Source organism: Aythya marila (assembly GCF_965140915.1).
Source record: "Aythya marila genome assembly, chromosome: 1".
Classification (NCBI taxonomy): domain Eukaryota; kingdom Metazoa; phylum Chordata; class Aves; order Anseriformes; family Anatidae; genus Aythya; species Aythya marila.
The window spans coordinates 8288987-8306159 of NC_139042.1; the positions used below are offsets into that span (position 1 = coordinate 8288987).

The 17173-nt window shown below is 39.3% G+C and overlaps 1 protein-coding gene across 1 annotated transcript in view; it reads left to right on the forward strand.

Annotated features, from left to right (window-relative positions):
* Positions 1 to 17173, forward strand: part of TMEM135 (transmembrane protein 135) — a 176775-nt gene that overhangs the window by 17004 nt on the left and 142598 nt on the right. The window contains exon 3 of the mRNA XM_082772953.1: positions 4225 to 4317. Coding sequence (XP_082629079.1) covers positions 4225 to 4317 — 93 coding nt within the window. The remainder of the gene's footprint in view (positions 1 to 4224; positions 4318 to 17173) is intronic.

Sequence of the window (17173 nt, forward strand, 5' to 3'; positions counted from 1 at the left end):
AATGTATTCACTTGATTCCCTTTTCTCCTTGTTACAAATACATAGTTGCAGGAAATTCAAATGTATCTCAGGGAGGACCTGAGAAGGCCTGATCTTTCTCTCCTAGAAAGATTTGATGTAAATGGACATTTCAAATAAACAGTGGATAATGTGATTATCAGAAGTTATGCCTGCCAAATTAACTCATTTTCTTTGAAGGATAAACACGTATCTGATCATGAGCTGGTTGTGCATGATATATGAATTCCCAAATGGCAAGATTACCAAGATTGTTTGCTAGGACTCTTAAAGAAGGAAGATTCCCTACCTTCTAGGAGTTAGGATGTCATTAACAAGCAGTTCAAATGTGTGAAACAAAAGAAGGAATAAATAATCTGTTTGTGTAATAGGAAGAAGTTGCCAATAATGTTCCTGTTATGTTCTTTGTCCTACCTAATCTGGAAAAAAGGATGAAGAATTGTGAGATTATTTGAGGCTATTTAGGATATGAAAGTCTAAAATTGACTGTCAGCTATTTCAGAAAGATCTGTTGATTAAAATGGCTTATGAAATTTGATAGAGGGAAAATGCAAAGCAACCTAAAGCTGTCCTATCCTGGTCATGCAGGGATGAACTTTAACTTCTCTGCTAATCAGGAAGATGTTTGAGAGTCATCAGGGGTAGGTTCATCACTACAACAAGTCACTTTAGTGCTTAACTCTTGTCTCCTTGACCATATTCATGAAGAGAAACTGAGAATGAGCCAGCAAGCAGTATACACAATATCTTTAAAAGCTGTGTACAGTGTGCCTTTATTTATTTTTTAAGATCTAATTCTGAGCTCATAATGTTGATAAGTCCCTCACTTGGAGTGTACTGAATATAAACATTGTCTGGCAGCTTGAGCCATATAAGCTTCCTTCTCTAATCTGCTTTTGGGTGGGTGACAGGACAGAGATCTGCATGTGAGACTTCTCTGCTTTTTTTAACCACCTGGTGCAAAACTTCTTTCTGTTTGCACTTGTATGATTCGTTGAATTAATTACTATATGATACAGGGGATTTTTAATTTCTTTCAGTAGCCCATGAGAGCAAAACTAATTGTATAATTTTCCAGCACAGAACACGATTTGGTATTGTATTTTTAATCCATCCAAGAAATGGCAGAACACTGCAGATGTATTGCTTAACTGTGTCCTAAATATTTCTGAGGTTTTGAGTATGCAAAGAGATTGTCTGAGACTTTAGAGATCTAGGTCCTCTAGATCTGATTCTAGACAGTGGTAAGAGATTAAGTGTGATTTGTGCAGTCGAATGTGTGCTGCAATTTTTGTTTCCTTTTTGGTGGAAAAGCTTATTAAACCCTTCTTTGCATAAGATCATCTCAGTCCAAGTCTTTTTTTTTTTTTTTTTTTTTTTTTTTATGTCAATGTCTATCCCAGCCAGAGCTTTGGGTTGATCCAGAATTTCCTGCAGACTTTATTCCCTGAGTGGGAGAGTTTCCAGAAAGCAGGAGGGGCAGTAACTCAGAAGCAAAGCTGTCCAGCAGCTGGCTCCTGGAATTCTAGAGCAAAGCAACAGATTGAAGGGTTTGTAGCTGGACACGTTAACTTGTATTAATCTGCACAACTCCTGGTTTGGGAAAGAGCTGCCTGTTTCCTGCTTTGTAACACCAAGGAGATGTGTTGGCAGGCGTGTAGGGTCTCCTGGATAAAGTGCCCACTTCATCTCTTCGTACTTTGATCTAAGTCTCAGTGAATCTGCAGTCACTGTGTAATGCTGCATTATGTAGAAATTACTTTTTTAGTCTTCCAGTAGCAATTAGAAGACCTAAATGTGAAATATGACTTGCAATAATATGTGTTTTTGATGTTTTTGTAATATTTCCTTGCTTTCCACCAGGGAAAACCACCAAAATGGAAACAACCGCAATTACTTTCAAGGGTGTAATATTTTAGACAAGAAAAGTCAAAATAAATGATTTCCAGAACGGTTTAATATTCTTTCTATTTCGTAAGTGCCGAAAATTTCCAAAGCATCTAAGCCCTATTTCAGCAATGGCTTAGGCTCTAGATAGATGTTCTCATTCTAGAAGGCATTACCAAGCTAAGTTAGCTGACTTTTTTTTTTTTTTCCGGAAGTAAATTGGTGAATGTTGGCAGAGCAGGGGGGCTGGTGGTCTGTTATGGGTGTGTGACAGATCATCTGGGGATTGTAATCCCTTCTGCTGATGGGCTCCAGAAGCCTGCATCTGTCTAGGCTTCAGATGGAAGTGCTGGGCTCCTCTGTTGGCGAGTGTTATGGTGGTTAAAAGATAGGGGTGATTTTTAGGTTTACAATTTTACTAAATTAATGAAAAAACTCATGAAGACTTGGTTCTGTTAGTATAGCAACTAGAGTGATTCAGTTTGCCCATGTACAGCTCTACTTCAGCTTGCTTAAGTTAATTCAACCTTACATATCACCCAGCTTTTCAGCTTTGGATACAGTTGTACTGTGAGGAATTAGATGCATAACTAAAAAGAGAACCCATTTCTCATTCCAGTGTCTAACCGTGGACCATGTAAAAATGACTATGTAAATAATAACGAAAACTTATTTTCATTTATTCCCGGATATTTCCCAGAAGTTTAAATGTTTTACATGTTTTACTAACTGGTCAGACACTGTAATTTTCACTGACTTTTATTGTGCAAAATATCTACTGTTGTTTCCCAAACCTTATCAAACTGAACACGTACCATTCATAGAGGGAGTGTAAAACATGCAGAAAGAAAAAATTCCTGTTTCTTTCCCACAGAAAAGACGTTTGTTCTCTTACTTAACAGGTGTGTCTGATAGGATGTGTTCATACTGAAGCTGTTTAAAATGGCCTCTCTGAAACGTCATACAGTAATTGCTTTCCAAGAGAGTCCTAATAATGAACTTTAGCTCCTGTGGCATTTGGCATTGTCATCCTGAGAAATTATCCTTTTGCAGCCGTGGGAATGAACGGCGTGTGTAATTGCCATTACATCACTTGTTGCTGATACACTGGCTCTCTTTTTCACTTATGAACGTAAGCTGGCATTGCTCGCTGGTCATGTTATTTTTGCAGCAGAAGTGTGAAGTGAGGCTAATCGTGCCTTTTACAGCAAGAGGAAAAGTGCTCTAATCCACGTGGTTCTGGATCCACTAGTTCATGCTTTTGTGTTGTCAGCATGAAATTTCATCTAAGAATATTTTTTCCTACACTGTGTTTGGCATTTTGGCTGTTGTATTTTATTCACTTTATTTTTAGAAGGGAAAGATTCCACCATAATGCTCTATTTTCCTTAAATGATGGTGTTTATCAGCTGAGCAGCACCCGTTTAATTGAAGTGTATTTATTAATGCTACCAAATTTCGTGACTGCCTGACTATTGTTTGCTTCTGTGGCCAGGCTGAGTTACTTTGATGGTGCAGGTGTTTTCAGCAGATCTGGTGGGGTTGAGGCCGTTGTCCCCCAAAGGCATTTTGGTCTTCATACTCTCAGTGACCAAATACTTGCTTAGATGTCAGCATTTGTATATTTTTTTTTTTTCTCCACAACTCTTCAAGTTGGAAGAATTTTGATACTTGACGTTGTGTGGACTCTCAGAGAAGCCCAGATCTAGTTGCAAAATGTGAGAGCTTTCCCACTGGCCTTAATGCAACTGGCATTTCACTGCTGGTTCTAGTTGTAATGTGCAGATTAATACCCTGGCTCACTGTGAGTGAGTGATTTACTGTTTTCAGCAATAGTTTCTCTGTCTTCAGAGCATGATGTATGCTAGAATAATTTGATTTGATTCCTGGCTCACTGGATCACATTCCTACGTTCCACAAGGCACATCTTCCTGAAGATGTATTCAGACAAGTAGCAGAGAAAAGAACAACTATTATTTATTAATTGATAGTTTTTTTTTTTTTTTCTGTAAGGAGTGTCTGCAACTTTTCAGAAATATCTCTTGGAAGCACTGTTTTCTTTAATGTAATCCTTTTACATGAAATGAAAATGTTAATAAAGTATTTCAGGTGTTTATATATACGTAACCTCCCTGAGAAGAACTATCCAACTGCAAAAGTAAAATGATTAGTATTTATTTGTAAGTATTGATTAATATAAAGGGACAAAATCCATTTTAATGGAACATGCATAATTTTATGATAAAAGTAATATATAGTGTTGGATGTCAATATTTTGTGTGCTCTGCATGTAATACATGTACAAATTACATTTTTCAGGAAACTACTCGGAAAATTCTACTTCTGGTCTCCTGGTTTTGGTGCTGCTTTACCAGCCTCTTATATGGCTATTCTCATTGAAAGGAAAAGCAGGTACAGCTTATCTTTATGGATCTTCTTTCATATAATATTTCTTGGTTTTGTCACTTGACAATTCAGTCATTTTGTTTCCAAGCACTGGATGTGTACTTTGCTTGCAATAGTATCTTTTGCAACCTTAGAGTTAAGTATAGGAAGCTAAGGTGAAAAAACACGTTACCAGTGATCATTTTTTTTTTTTTTAGTTGTTTGTTATGTAATTGGGTTACTTAGGACAGCCTAATGAGGTTGGGTAGTTAGGATTGCCTAATTATTTCGTTTGTTTTGTTTTTAATCTTTTAAGGCATTAAAAGATTAAACATTATTTATAAGATTATTTATAGTGTTTGCAAAGGTGCTGCAAATGAAATTGTTAACGGAAGTTGCTGATGACACAAGCTAACAAAGTGACACCAGTGAATGTAAAGGAATAATAGGATGTCATGGGGAAAAAAACTAACTTGAAGAGCTGACAAAATCCAAGCTGGATGAAATGTAAAGATGAGAAGGCAAAGCTTTTTGCTTACAAAATGATGCTGAAGCTTAGCTATCGACATCAAGCTCAGTACAAAAAGCATGAGGCAGTGGGTGGAAGCTCTGGGAGATCCATGGGTAGCTGAAAGCTGCTGTTTATGATGTGGCCATGAAAAATGGCAGAAGAAATCTGGGATTGTAAGGTTTTAATGGTTTGGAAATGCAGCTTACATTGATAGCTTGTATCAATAATGAAAACTATAATGCTTAATTATTTTAATAATATTTAGATGTTTTAGTTATCTAGTTAGTATAATTTATTTGAAGCATAGGTGGAGACGAAAGTGTAAAAGAAAGAATTATTCTTTAAAAGAGATGGGGCTTCATTCCTAGAGATGGTGCAAAAGCAATTCTGATTACTATGAATGTGAGGAGCTTCTGTATGCAGTCATTTCAAAAAAGAACTGCAAATACATACGCTTTGTGTTGTCACCTGATTGTCAGGCCCTATTCCTAAACTTCAGTTGAGTAAGCAGAGCCCAACATGATTTTTAGGTAAGATTGCCAAAGCTTTCTCCTTTGAAAATAATTCATTTTCCATTGCTTTTGGAAATTGAGGGATGTTCTTGTATATATATATATATAAGAACTCCTGGAAAAGTGCGAACACTTGTGACCCACGTTATTTAATGTAACAGTAGCAAAAAAAAACACAAAAACAACAACAACAAAAAAACACATTGAAGTAATAAATTATTCTGTTTTATTTAGGAAATTGTTATCCATTTATTTATTTACAAGTCCTTTCCAGCTGACTGGTTTTCATCTTACTGTGATTACTTCCAAAAAGGGCGGACACATTTTGGTAGAACTTCTTGTAGTTCTGTAGACTCCAGCATTATGTTGGCATCAGTGTTTCATTTTGCAGCGCAAGCAAATGCGTTTTCCTCTTTTGATTGGGACACTTTAACTTTTCCTACAGACCTGTTACAATGTGAAGACTTCGTGTATCAGGCTTCTGTTATTTCTAGACAACAATAGATAGACTGCCAGACTTATTTCTTCTAATTTTTAAGTTTCCTGTAGATTTCAGTGTATTCCTCAGTCAAGAGCTGAAACTGCTTGTAAGTGCAAACCATACAGGGGTTTTATGTAATAATGGAACAACTCTGAGATCTTGTGCACAACTGAAACTTCTTAAGTGTAGCAAAAAGAATGCATAAAGAAATACGTAAAATTTTGAAAGTCTTAGTGGCAATGCAATAAAACTTTGCCACATTAACAGGCACCTATTTAGCTTCTGGGATTTGGAAGTAATAAAATTTGAGATACAGGTGTGTACAAATGACAAAAGTAGGCACCCCGTGTGTGTAATGCATAATGCTGAAATACATGTACTTGATTCTTGCATGTCATGAAGAATGAAAAGTATGTGTCCTAATGTAACTTGCCTAAAAAGTTCACTTTACATTTTATCTGATGCAATATAAAAAGGTATAGCACCTATATAGTATATAAATTGGTATAGCACCATAAAAGCATGAAGTTGAACTTCTCAGAGAGGCATTTTACACTCTGCTGATTAAATCCTCATAAAGAGATAAAATTGCAAATATTTGTACACAGGAAACTGTGCTCTTATTCCTCCAGTGCTGATAATATTTAGAAGATGTTTATTCCATCTTTATCATCAAGTTGGGAAAGAAGGATATTCATATGTAGTTCTCAAACAAATAAGATGATCGTGCTGTTAAGCAGGAGTATGATTTCCACAGTACTTAGTTGTGGAAATATGCCTGCTGCTGTGCTGGGAGCTTGAAAATGTGCAGTCCCTGTTATTAATGAAAAAATAGATAAATGAAATCAAGAGACAGTTGAAAGTTTAATTGTTTTTAAGATAAAAAGATGTTTGGAATGTTATTGGATGCTAACCATGTAAACTGCGTGAAATGCTGGTGCTGACAGATGCAGTGAAATACGACTTTCTGATCCCAGATCTATTCATTTGTTAGCTTTTGTTACAGGCGAGATCAAATTTTAATAGGCTTTTGTGGTCTCTTAGGAAACTGACTTCGGACATAGAGAGACAGCAGCGTTTTCAGTCATTTCCTGGGTAGCTTTCAACGGAGCATATTGAGAAGTCAGGGAGGTGGGAAAAAGTCCTGACTTTAGTTCATAAACATCTCTAGCCCTTTAAACTGCAACTAGCAGCTGGCAGCACCATCAGACTTAATCACTTAATCTCTTCCCAAGTGGAGACCCTATTTTAAGTGCCTCACTGGCATGTGCTTGCACAGCATCCCTGTCAGTCCTCAACTTGGGAACAGCATGCTTGTAAATCACATTTTCCTGAGTGTTTCTGTACACGTGTGCCAGCCTTGTACATTTTAAAATTCCTATGGAAGAATGGGAAAAAGAGCCGGGCAGCTGGTCTTTCAGGGACCAGCATTGCAATCATCAAGAGGAGTGGGTTTTCTAAGGTGTTGGAGAAGTGGTTTGGTTATAGTTTGTGTCTGTGTAATGAGTAACTTAAATTTGCGTGGCACTGGCAATGGAAAAGGGAGGTGGGATTGAGCAGAAATGCCAAATGTACTCAGAAAATTATCTACATTATATTATACCACTATTTTTCTATACAAAAATATAAATTGCATATTAGTATGTCCATGTGGATTCTATTTTGTGATTATAAAGCACAGTTTTTCTGTGTATGAAAGCTAGTTTATTAGGATCTGTGGAAAGGCCAAGGAATAAAAGCATTTGTAAACTTTTCTGGATGCTTGGGCACATATGAATGTTCTGTGGTTTTACCAGAGAAGAACACGTCACGGTATGATTAATTAATGTTTTGATAAGAATGATTTTTTTTGCATAATAATTGAATGTAGATGAATAAACATGGATATTTTAGTTTGTGATGTGTTGATTCACATTCTGCCCCTTTAGCGCTCTGACCCTGCAGGAGTAACTTGGAATTTTTGCCTTTTTATGGTGCTCTGAAGCTGCGTGGGTTGCCTGTTAGGGTCAGGAGGAAGCATCCTCACTGGCCAATACAGAATTTAGAAACTGAAGTCTGATGTGTGTTAACTACATAGCTGGTATACATTTGATGTTCTGAGAAGTACTAAGAGTGCACAGGGTTAGGTATCATTAATACTAAAGTTATTAGTGTTAGTCCTGCCATGTTGTTTCTTTTCTTTGTATTTATGGCTCCGATAGATATGTTAAAAATGAGAAATGAAACAAAACCTTGTAGGTGTTACTCATGTTATGGTCTTTCATGTCAATAGAAAAGGTTCTTAAATGTAAGGAAAGTATTCTCTTTTACTGGACAAATGTAGAGTTCATCAGAATAAACAATTTTCTAACTCCCTTTGATTATTTGGCAGTAGCTTCAATGTTTTATTTACTTTCTAGGTATCTGTTACCCTAGTAACAATGATTATTAGGGGTTATTAATACAACATGCAATTTCTTTTTAGTATTAACAGTATTATTAATATTAATAATGGTTGCTGTTGTTATTAGAGTAAGTAACCTCCTAACAGGTGTACTTGCACAAGTATATTTAAAATAACATAGTTTTCTTTGCGGTTTTACTCTTGTATGATGTGTCTGCAGTTCTTTTGTCACAATTTATTTTTATAGTATTGGATACTAAAGGTGTTAAAGGTTAGTTACTTCCTTTTGTTCACATTCATTTTATGAAGCTTCCTTAGGAAATCCCTGCGTTCATTTTACTGACCTCTGTACGGAGTTGTTTCACCAGTGTGCTCCCTGCAGGGGTTGTTTCAAGCTCTGGATAAGGTGCAATTCTATTTTGAAAAATTATTATTTGCTAATGCCTTTTGGCTTGTTTGGAATTCTAAGTTACTTTCCTATAGCATCTAATAGATGAAAATGACTACAAAGAAGGCATGGGCATGTAGCTGAGGAGACAGCACATGGCTCGGGCTGAGTGGCATCGCGTTGCCCTGTGCTGGGAGTGCCGGGGCTGGTAGCAGGCGAGGCAGTAACTGAATATACTTGTTAAAATTGCTGTGAATGAAGCTGCTGAAATGTGATATGAGGCTTGGCTGCAGCCAGTGTATTGCTGGAATTAGGACTGGATGGGTTGTACCTTTCCTATTTCTAAGACAAAGAGGTTTGGTGGTTCAGTGAGCAGCCAGGATTTAAGACATCTGTGATTAATTATTCTCAAAGAAAGGCGTGATGCTCTCTCAAGTGTTTTGTAAACCTGTTAATGCTTCAAATCCATTTAGGTTATATTTTCCTGATAGCTAAGTGGCAAATTTCAGTTTGTTGGACTCTTGCTTAAAAAAAATAAAGTATTAATGAGTTTCAGTAGCTATTTATATAGCTTTTACAAGGGACACAGCTACAATTTTAATGAAATTAATTGTCTCGCTGCCTGGCTAACGTCTTTTTTTTTTTTTCCATTTCTGCACTTGGTAAGCAATTAAAAAAGCCCCCTACAGCCCCCCATAAGCTCTGGGGCAGCTCTGAAGGGACCCTTCTGGGATTGCCCCTCCACCCCCTTGGCCAAATGAATGTTTACCCACTGGCTTTTAACATTATAGCGGCGCCTGTCTCGTCGCTACAGTTGAGACTGTGTCACTGATGGTATTATAAAACCTGAGATTTAGGGCTTTTATAATTTGGTTGTAAAATCTTGCTCTGGGCTACTATTGGCAGCATGTTTTAGTAGAAAACTTTGGATGTTTTTTCATAAAGTTCAGTGCACTAGACTGAGAAAAATATTTAAAGCATCTGTTTAAAATGTGATACAGTACAACAGTGCACACTTAAAGAGAGTGCCTATGTATATGTATATTAGGGCTTATGTATATGTATATTAGGGTTCTTAGAAACAAATGTGTTACCATATATTGCTTAGAAAAGTGTCAGAAACATTTCTAGAAGAACAACGTGGAATTCTTAGACTTGTATCTTCACCTGATAGCGCACTCAGTGTTTGGGGCAGTTCCCTTGCCATGAATGCCTTTAGTCTAAATACATTTTGAAGGAAGAATGTGACGGCATAATAGTGGTACTAGGTATTGTATATGCTCTAAATAAATACAGCGCTTCTGTGGCTTTCATGGAATTCTCCATTCAAATCCAAGTTTGTTGGTATATTTTTGTACAGTGGTATAGTATATTTAGACTTGAGATGACTGTTTCCTTTCTCACAATGTTTTATGGTTACCCAGTTGGATGTATTTTAAGGAAGCCTGTAAATTACCAGTATGGGGGGAAAAGTGGGCAAAACAGGCAAACAAAATCTTTTAACACAGCAACTGTTTTTATAAGCATTAGTCTTACTTGCTACAGGTGAGAAATCAAGAGAGCAAGCTATGCTGTGGGATGGTGTTTCACATGTTTTGTGTGGTGAGAGAACCTCAGGTTTGGATCGCTTGCATGAGTATTTGGTGCTGTGGTCTGGGAAGCAGAGCTAGCAGGGAAACAAATTATTTGGGAGTTCCAGTCCCATGGAAAGATTATTACTCTGAAATGTGGAACCAAGCTGTACAAGTGAAATTAGCAGGAATGCTTCTTGCTTCTAAACCAAAATATTTTTAAATCCATTGCACTTCAGCAACTGCTTTGGTGAAAGCCAGCAACTGAGAGATCTGCCTTTTTATAAGAACAGCATGTAAACATTTGAATGTGCTTTGCTGCGTGCTTTAAGGGCCGCTACTTCTACAGTTATCAGAGGGAAGGAAAACATGGATTTTTTTTTTTCCAAGGCTGTCTGGGAGTGCCAGAGTTGAGCTGGAAGATGCTGTGGTTGTGGGAATGCTGTCAGTGGTGGGTGGCTCAGGATTGTAAGCTCCTGGGGGTGTTTTTTGAGGAAAGTAGCATTTCTTGCTGACTTTTGATATTTTCTGTAACTTACCTTCAGTGAATCATGGAAGTGCTAAGATTTGAAGGGATTCCTTTTTGAGATCCTGAATCTAGCCCCCAGCTTGGGCAGGGTCAGCTACAGCTGCTCAGCCAGGACCGTGTCCAGTTGGGGTTTGTGCGTCTCCACAGACAAAGGCTTCAGTACAACTCAGGATGAGCTGTTAGAACAGAATAATAGTTCAGTTGGAAGGGCCCTTCAGAGACCATCGAGTCCAACCGCCTGACCCCTTCAGGACTAACCAGTCGCTAAGGCATGTTCCTGAGGGCACTGTCCAAATGCTTCCTGAACACTGACAGGCATGGGGCACCAACCACCTTGCTAGGAAGCCTGTCCCAGCATCTGCCCACCCTCACGGCACAGCCATCGGTCCCAGGGAGCAGAGAGCGGCACCTCCCTCAGCGCTTCTCTCCTCAGGGGGCTACAGGGCGGGCGCAGGGAGGCCCTCTCCAGACTGGACACCCTAAGGCTCCTCGGCCTCTCCTCATAGCACATGCCTTCCTGTCCTTTTACCAGCTTTGTTGCTCTCCTCTGGAGGCTTTCAAGGATCTTAACATCCTTTTTGTATTGTGGAGCCCAGAGCTGCACGCTGTGTATTAGGTGAGGCAGCACCAATGCTAAATACAGCAGGAGAATCACCAGTTTTGGCAGGAAACACCACTAGTGCCTGGCCACCAGCCAGGTACAGCTCCATTTACCGTGATTCTGAGCTCTACAATTGAGATGTTGCAGTGTGTGATCACCCTCGCATTTTAAAAACGAAACAAACCAATAACACCAAAAAAGATGCTTTTGTCTTTTCAAATCGAATTTCCCAATTTCGTGTGTTTTAATATGTACCCATGGCCTCTTGCCATGTCACTGAGCACCACTGAGAAGTGTGGCTCCCTCAGCTTCATTCCCTTCCATCAGGTACTTGGGCACATTGTGAAGATCCCTCTTCATTTGGAGGAGTCCCAGCTCTTTCAGCTTTTCTTTGCAGGACAGATGCTCCAGGCCCTTCATCATTTTGCTGGCCTTGTTGGACTCTCTCCAGTATGTCCATGTCCCTCGTCCTGGGGAGCCCAGACCTGCAGCCAGGGCTCCAGGCGCTGAGCACCAAGGAGGGATCACATCCCTCAGCCTGCTGGCAATGCTCTTTGGAGTTTCTGAAATGCCTCACAGAGTGCAGCTGTCATTGAAGTTAGAACTGAATTGTGAAGCAGCCCCATATCAAAGAAAAGGATGTTCTGTGGTGACAAAAAGATGCTATGTTACTGGCAAGATATAAAATACGTACTTCATTTGGAAAAAAAAAATCTGCATTTAATGAACTGTGGGGGACCATTTTGTTCTTTAGTAGGAAAGATGGAGTGGGCTTTCTGTCAGAGGTCAGCTGTATCTGCAGCTTTCTGTCTCAGAGGGAAATGGGCTGTCTGGGCTCCACTGTAGCTGCCTCAGACCTGCATCTGTGACCAAAGTGCTCTGGTTTCATATCAGTGGTTTTCTTTCCTCACTCTATTCTTTACCTTTTTTCATTAAATTGCAGACTCTTAAGAAAGGTGTTTGCCTTCCTGTGAATGGCTGATTACGACAAAACACAATGTAAAATCACCCTATAGTCATTTACCAACGTTGTGTTGATGAGTGCAATGGAATACCCTTCTCTTGATGCTGTTTCACAACTCATCTTCTATCATACATAGATAATGATGTGACAAAGCACTGCTTTGACCAATACATTAATCTAAACGCTTACTTTGAAAGCCTTTCCGGCTTTTTTGGAGGTCAGTAAATGTTACGTGCAACTTACTCAGCCTTGAAAATGTTAATAGATCACTTTAATGGTTTTTGTAATGTTCTCAATTCCAGCTGTTAGTAGTCAAAACTCTTGGAATGGCTGTAAATTACTTGGTATTTATTTAAAAATGCTTGGAGTTGTACAAAATCGGCTTTTACACAAGTTGTATGTTTCTCAAACATAAATTTAAGTGGCTAATCCTGATAACAGGAAGACATGGAAGACAGGAAGACAGGAAGCCAAGTCATGCAGGTTAGATACGGCTATGATGAATATATTTTGATCGTTTCCTGTTCTGTTAATTTTCAGAAATAAGCTTGGAATTGCAAATTTTCATAATTTAAGAAGTTAACAGCAATTTTTCAGTCTCAGCATTTTGCTTCTCAGATTTACTCACTTCTAGTTTATCAGTTCTTTGTTTCAAGCTTCATTCTTCTGGAAGTGACTTGAGTGTTATATGGGATGACATGAGCGTTGCTGCTTTGGCTTCAGGAGGTTCAAAATCACAATGTGCTTTTGGTGCCTAGCTGTGTAAAGTTTTCCTTAGCATTATTGTTTTGTACTTTTGCTTGTTTGTTTTAATTACTCTGTGGTTAATACATTACAAGAAAGAGTTCTGAAACAGAACTTGAAACAAATCTGTGAATTGCCTGAAACAAAACAGCTGAACCAAGAATACCACCGGGGTGTCGTAAAGCTTTTGAAGAGCAAGATGCAAGTTAGATGTACTAAAATCCAGTTGGCATTGATGGGGCAAAAAAAGTGCTTGATTATCTCCAGGAAGTGATTGATTCCATCTCTTTTGGAATACGAGGAATTGCCCACTTTCCAGGGACACACATGAAGTCTGTATAATTGGATGGCAATTGTTCAGAATTCTGCAGATAGGAGAGGAAGAAATTTCTGTCCTGGGTAAGCAATTGACCAGCGACTAGAATATTTATTGTGCTTTTTTTGAGAGGAATCTGCATGCTTCAGGCTACCCAATTTAGAAATCAGCTAGTAAATGCTGGTGAGTCTTGTGTAAGTTCTTGAGATAAGGTCATCAGTTCTCTAGGGACAGTATGGAAAACTATGCTTCTCTGCACTTTTTTGGTTTACAGTGTCTTAAGATCTTGGAACATTCTGTAAATTTCTGAAGTGGCTGGAAGCTGTGGCTAACAGTCTGTTGAAGAGTTGTGAGATGGGAAAAGAGATGCTTTCTTGTGAACTGCTCATAAGCATTTCTTCAATCAGCCTAACCTGCATCCCCTGACCTTCAGTCCTGGTGATTCTGTTTATGCATATAAATGTAGGTATGAGCCTTATAATTCTGCATACCTTTTAAAAGGGAGTGGTTACAGTCAACCCTTAAACTTAGCTGAAATGTGTTTCCACTGCACACTTGTCATCTCTTCCCAATCAGCTGAGAGAATCACCATTGTGGGTCTGTTACACAGTCTAGATTGCTGTTGTAAGCTGTATTTCATCCACTTAAAATGGCAGAAGCTTGGTAAGGTGAATCCCACAGCTGTGACCAGAGCTAGAAGGATGCTTGGAGATCAGTGATTCCAGTCATATGCATTTATATTTGCTCAGTCCAGGCTATAAGCTATTTGTGCTTCTGAGAAGTGTAACCATGTCTGCAGAGGTGGTCAGCAACCAACTGTCTAGAATTTCCAGCGTGTGGCATTCAAATGTTGGAAGTTTGGTCCAGCTTGCTAAGTGCTCCTTGAAGTCTTGCACAAAGTGAAAAAGCAAGATAGCCACAGCTTTGTAGTCAAAAATGCATTTTCTGGGATAACACAGGTGGAGAAGGTAAGAATGCTGGAAGAACCCATGTTTATTTATCTATCTGTGATTCTGGAGATGCTGGAGGATGTGTTGCCAAAAATCTGGGTGCGTCCATACAGACTGGATTTAGCTGATCTCTGTCGCTTAGTGTTACAGTCAGGGCTGAGCCTGATCATCCAGGACTGTTTGGTTGTGTTCGCTCAATGGTCTCCAGTTCCCTGGATTTCAGGAGGACTTCCTGGCTTAGACACAACACCAGATGTGAGGTTTCTTCATCGATGATGATGTAAAGACATCACAGGCAGCAGCCATCCAGCTCTGGACTATGTCTATCAGGTTCACATGGGGCTAGCCTGGATGGACAAAGGGCAGTGCTAAGGTCAGGCTATGAATTATGATGGATCCCAGGTGACTCTGTGCAGCCAACCCTTCCTGTGCTATTCTGTGAGTAATTGAGACTTTTTCTTATAAGAAAAGTGTTTTTTATTGTTATTGTAAGGACCACTTCTGGCAAGTCTGTGTTTGTTTTCACTTTGTAGGCTGAAAACTAAGGAAAAGTGATTTAGTCATCTGAGTATTAATAGAATTTTGTATTTTGTTTTTTCAAAATATATAATGACAACAAAATACATTACTGATGAGAAAATAAAATCCTTACCTCCAAATGTTAAAGCAGTTTTGAAACGCCTATTAAAAATGGTAAAATGTAGACTATGGCTGATCATTGGACTGTTTTGTAAGTCTGAATTAGATTCAAGCAGCACAAGCATGGGATTAGTTACTCAGTTCTGTCTGTTCTGCACTAGCATACAGGAGATGCTCATTAGGGCTTCCTTGACTTAAGCAAACACTTAATGCATCTTCTGTGTCTGAATGCTTGTGCGTATGTGCAGCTCCCAGAGGTGAGTAACAGATGCTCTGCTAGTGCAGAATAAGCTGCAGGTGCTGCCTGGGCGAGCTGGCTGTAGTGCTAGCTGCTGTGGCAGTGAAGAGCCTGACGTTTACCTGGAGAGGTAACATCCACGCTCCCTGTGCCTCTGGTGCAGTGGCTGAAAGTCTTGGATGGAATCTCTGTGATAGGTTCCTCAGGTCTGCTGGCAGGCTGTTGTTTTTAGATACACCAGCTGAGAGGAGCTTAAATCCATATGAACTGTAGCCATAAATCCTCTGTAAATGAAGTGACTTTCTGCGACTTTATTGCTCCCAAGGAATTAATGTTATCTGTAGCACCTGCAGCAGGAAAAGCATGGAGGTAGCAACCTAGAATGGTGTAAATTTTCTATATGTAGCCATGCAAGGTACTTCTGCAGTGAAGATTACAAAATTGTACTGTGGTGAATGATCTTTTATCCCCTTCTTGCCCTTTCTTCTTCACACCCCAGAACAGAAAATGACTCTTTATTTTCTTCAGTGGGCCCTGTGCCTTGCATTTTGTTTCTTTTAGTCAGATGACTGCAACTCCAGATTGAAACTTTGATAAAGTAAGCAATACGCTGTTAAAATCGCCTCTTAAAGATTATCTGTCTGACAAGCAGAAACAACAGAGCCCACAGAATTAAAGGCGAACATAAAACACGTCTCATGAATTAGGGACAGTACCTATCATCCTGATCCAGACTGTTCCCACTGCAGTGAAAGACTGAACCAGTTCACAATGTCTGGTAGTACAACATCCTTCTGTCTGCTTAAGGGAACTTGTATTTGCACTATCTTGCTGAATCTCTGTTGCCAAATCAGTGCTTCATCAATTGCAAGGTTTTTTTTTTTTTTTTTTTTTTTTTTCCTTTTTGAGCTCTTCTTCAGTGTCTGTTATTCATTCTTTTGAGCAAGCTGACTGAGGAACTAGCAAAATGTTCTCAGCTCAGCTGTTGGTGTTTTGGATCTTCGAGCTTAAAGACAGAAAATAACTGGTTAAAACTGGGCTTGGCAACAACTTCTTTCCGTCTTTGGTAGGTGCAATGTTGCGTTAATATCTCTCCGTATTATCTGATGCAGTTTAATACTGATATCCTAACAGACGGAGACTTCTCAGTCAATGGGGATGTGTTGAAATGACTCAGGCTTCAAAAAGGTAGGAAAGCCATATTAGAGAAGGTTTGCACTGGCTCCTGTCATCACCTTCTTGGGGACCCCTTGTGCTTCAGGCCCTTACAGATGTAGGCAAGCTCCTAGCAGCATTAGTACGTGTTCTGCATTGCCAACTCATAGTTCCTAACTGGATGTGAAGCCTGTTTCTAATACAATTTAATATGCTGTCATCTGGGGAGAAAATAAATGGCTTTGTATGTTGGCAAGTCAAGTCTACCCCCATGTTTCTGTTGGAATGGTCTGCTCCTTTGTTTCTGAAGGTAAAGGCATTTTGAAGTTAATTGCACCACAGGGGAAAAGTTGCAGCTATCTTCTGTTTGGGTTGGATTGGCTTGTCATGTTTGCTTTTTTTTTGCATATTGCTTCAGGTATTTTGGGAACGGTGTTATCTGATCACAAATACAATCGATCATTAAAGCAGTATGAGTCTTACAAGAAAATTAGCTCTAAATGTACAAAGAAAATAGTAACTACTAGTTTTACAGACTCGAAAAAGAGACTGCTCAAGTCTTTTGAAACAGATGAGAAACTGATGACTTAAGTATCTTACCTAAATCTTACTGTGGAATGGATCTTAAGGGAGGAAGAAAACCTCCTGCCTTGTTGGGAAGCCTCCGAGCTGCTGCTTGCTGAGCTGCTGTGGCTGGGTTTGGGAAATGCAGACAGGAGATGGCGAGAGGCTCTTAGTCTAAGGAGGGGTGGGGGAAAGGTGGAAGAGAACAGTTTGCATACTGCGGGGTTTCCACTGGTGTTGTTGTGGCAGCCCCAAGCTGTCTGGTAGAGACCCTCCTAAATTCTTCACCCCGAAATATACCAAGTATACATACAAGGCAGTGGATGTTGCACATCTC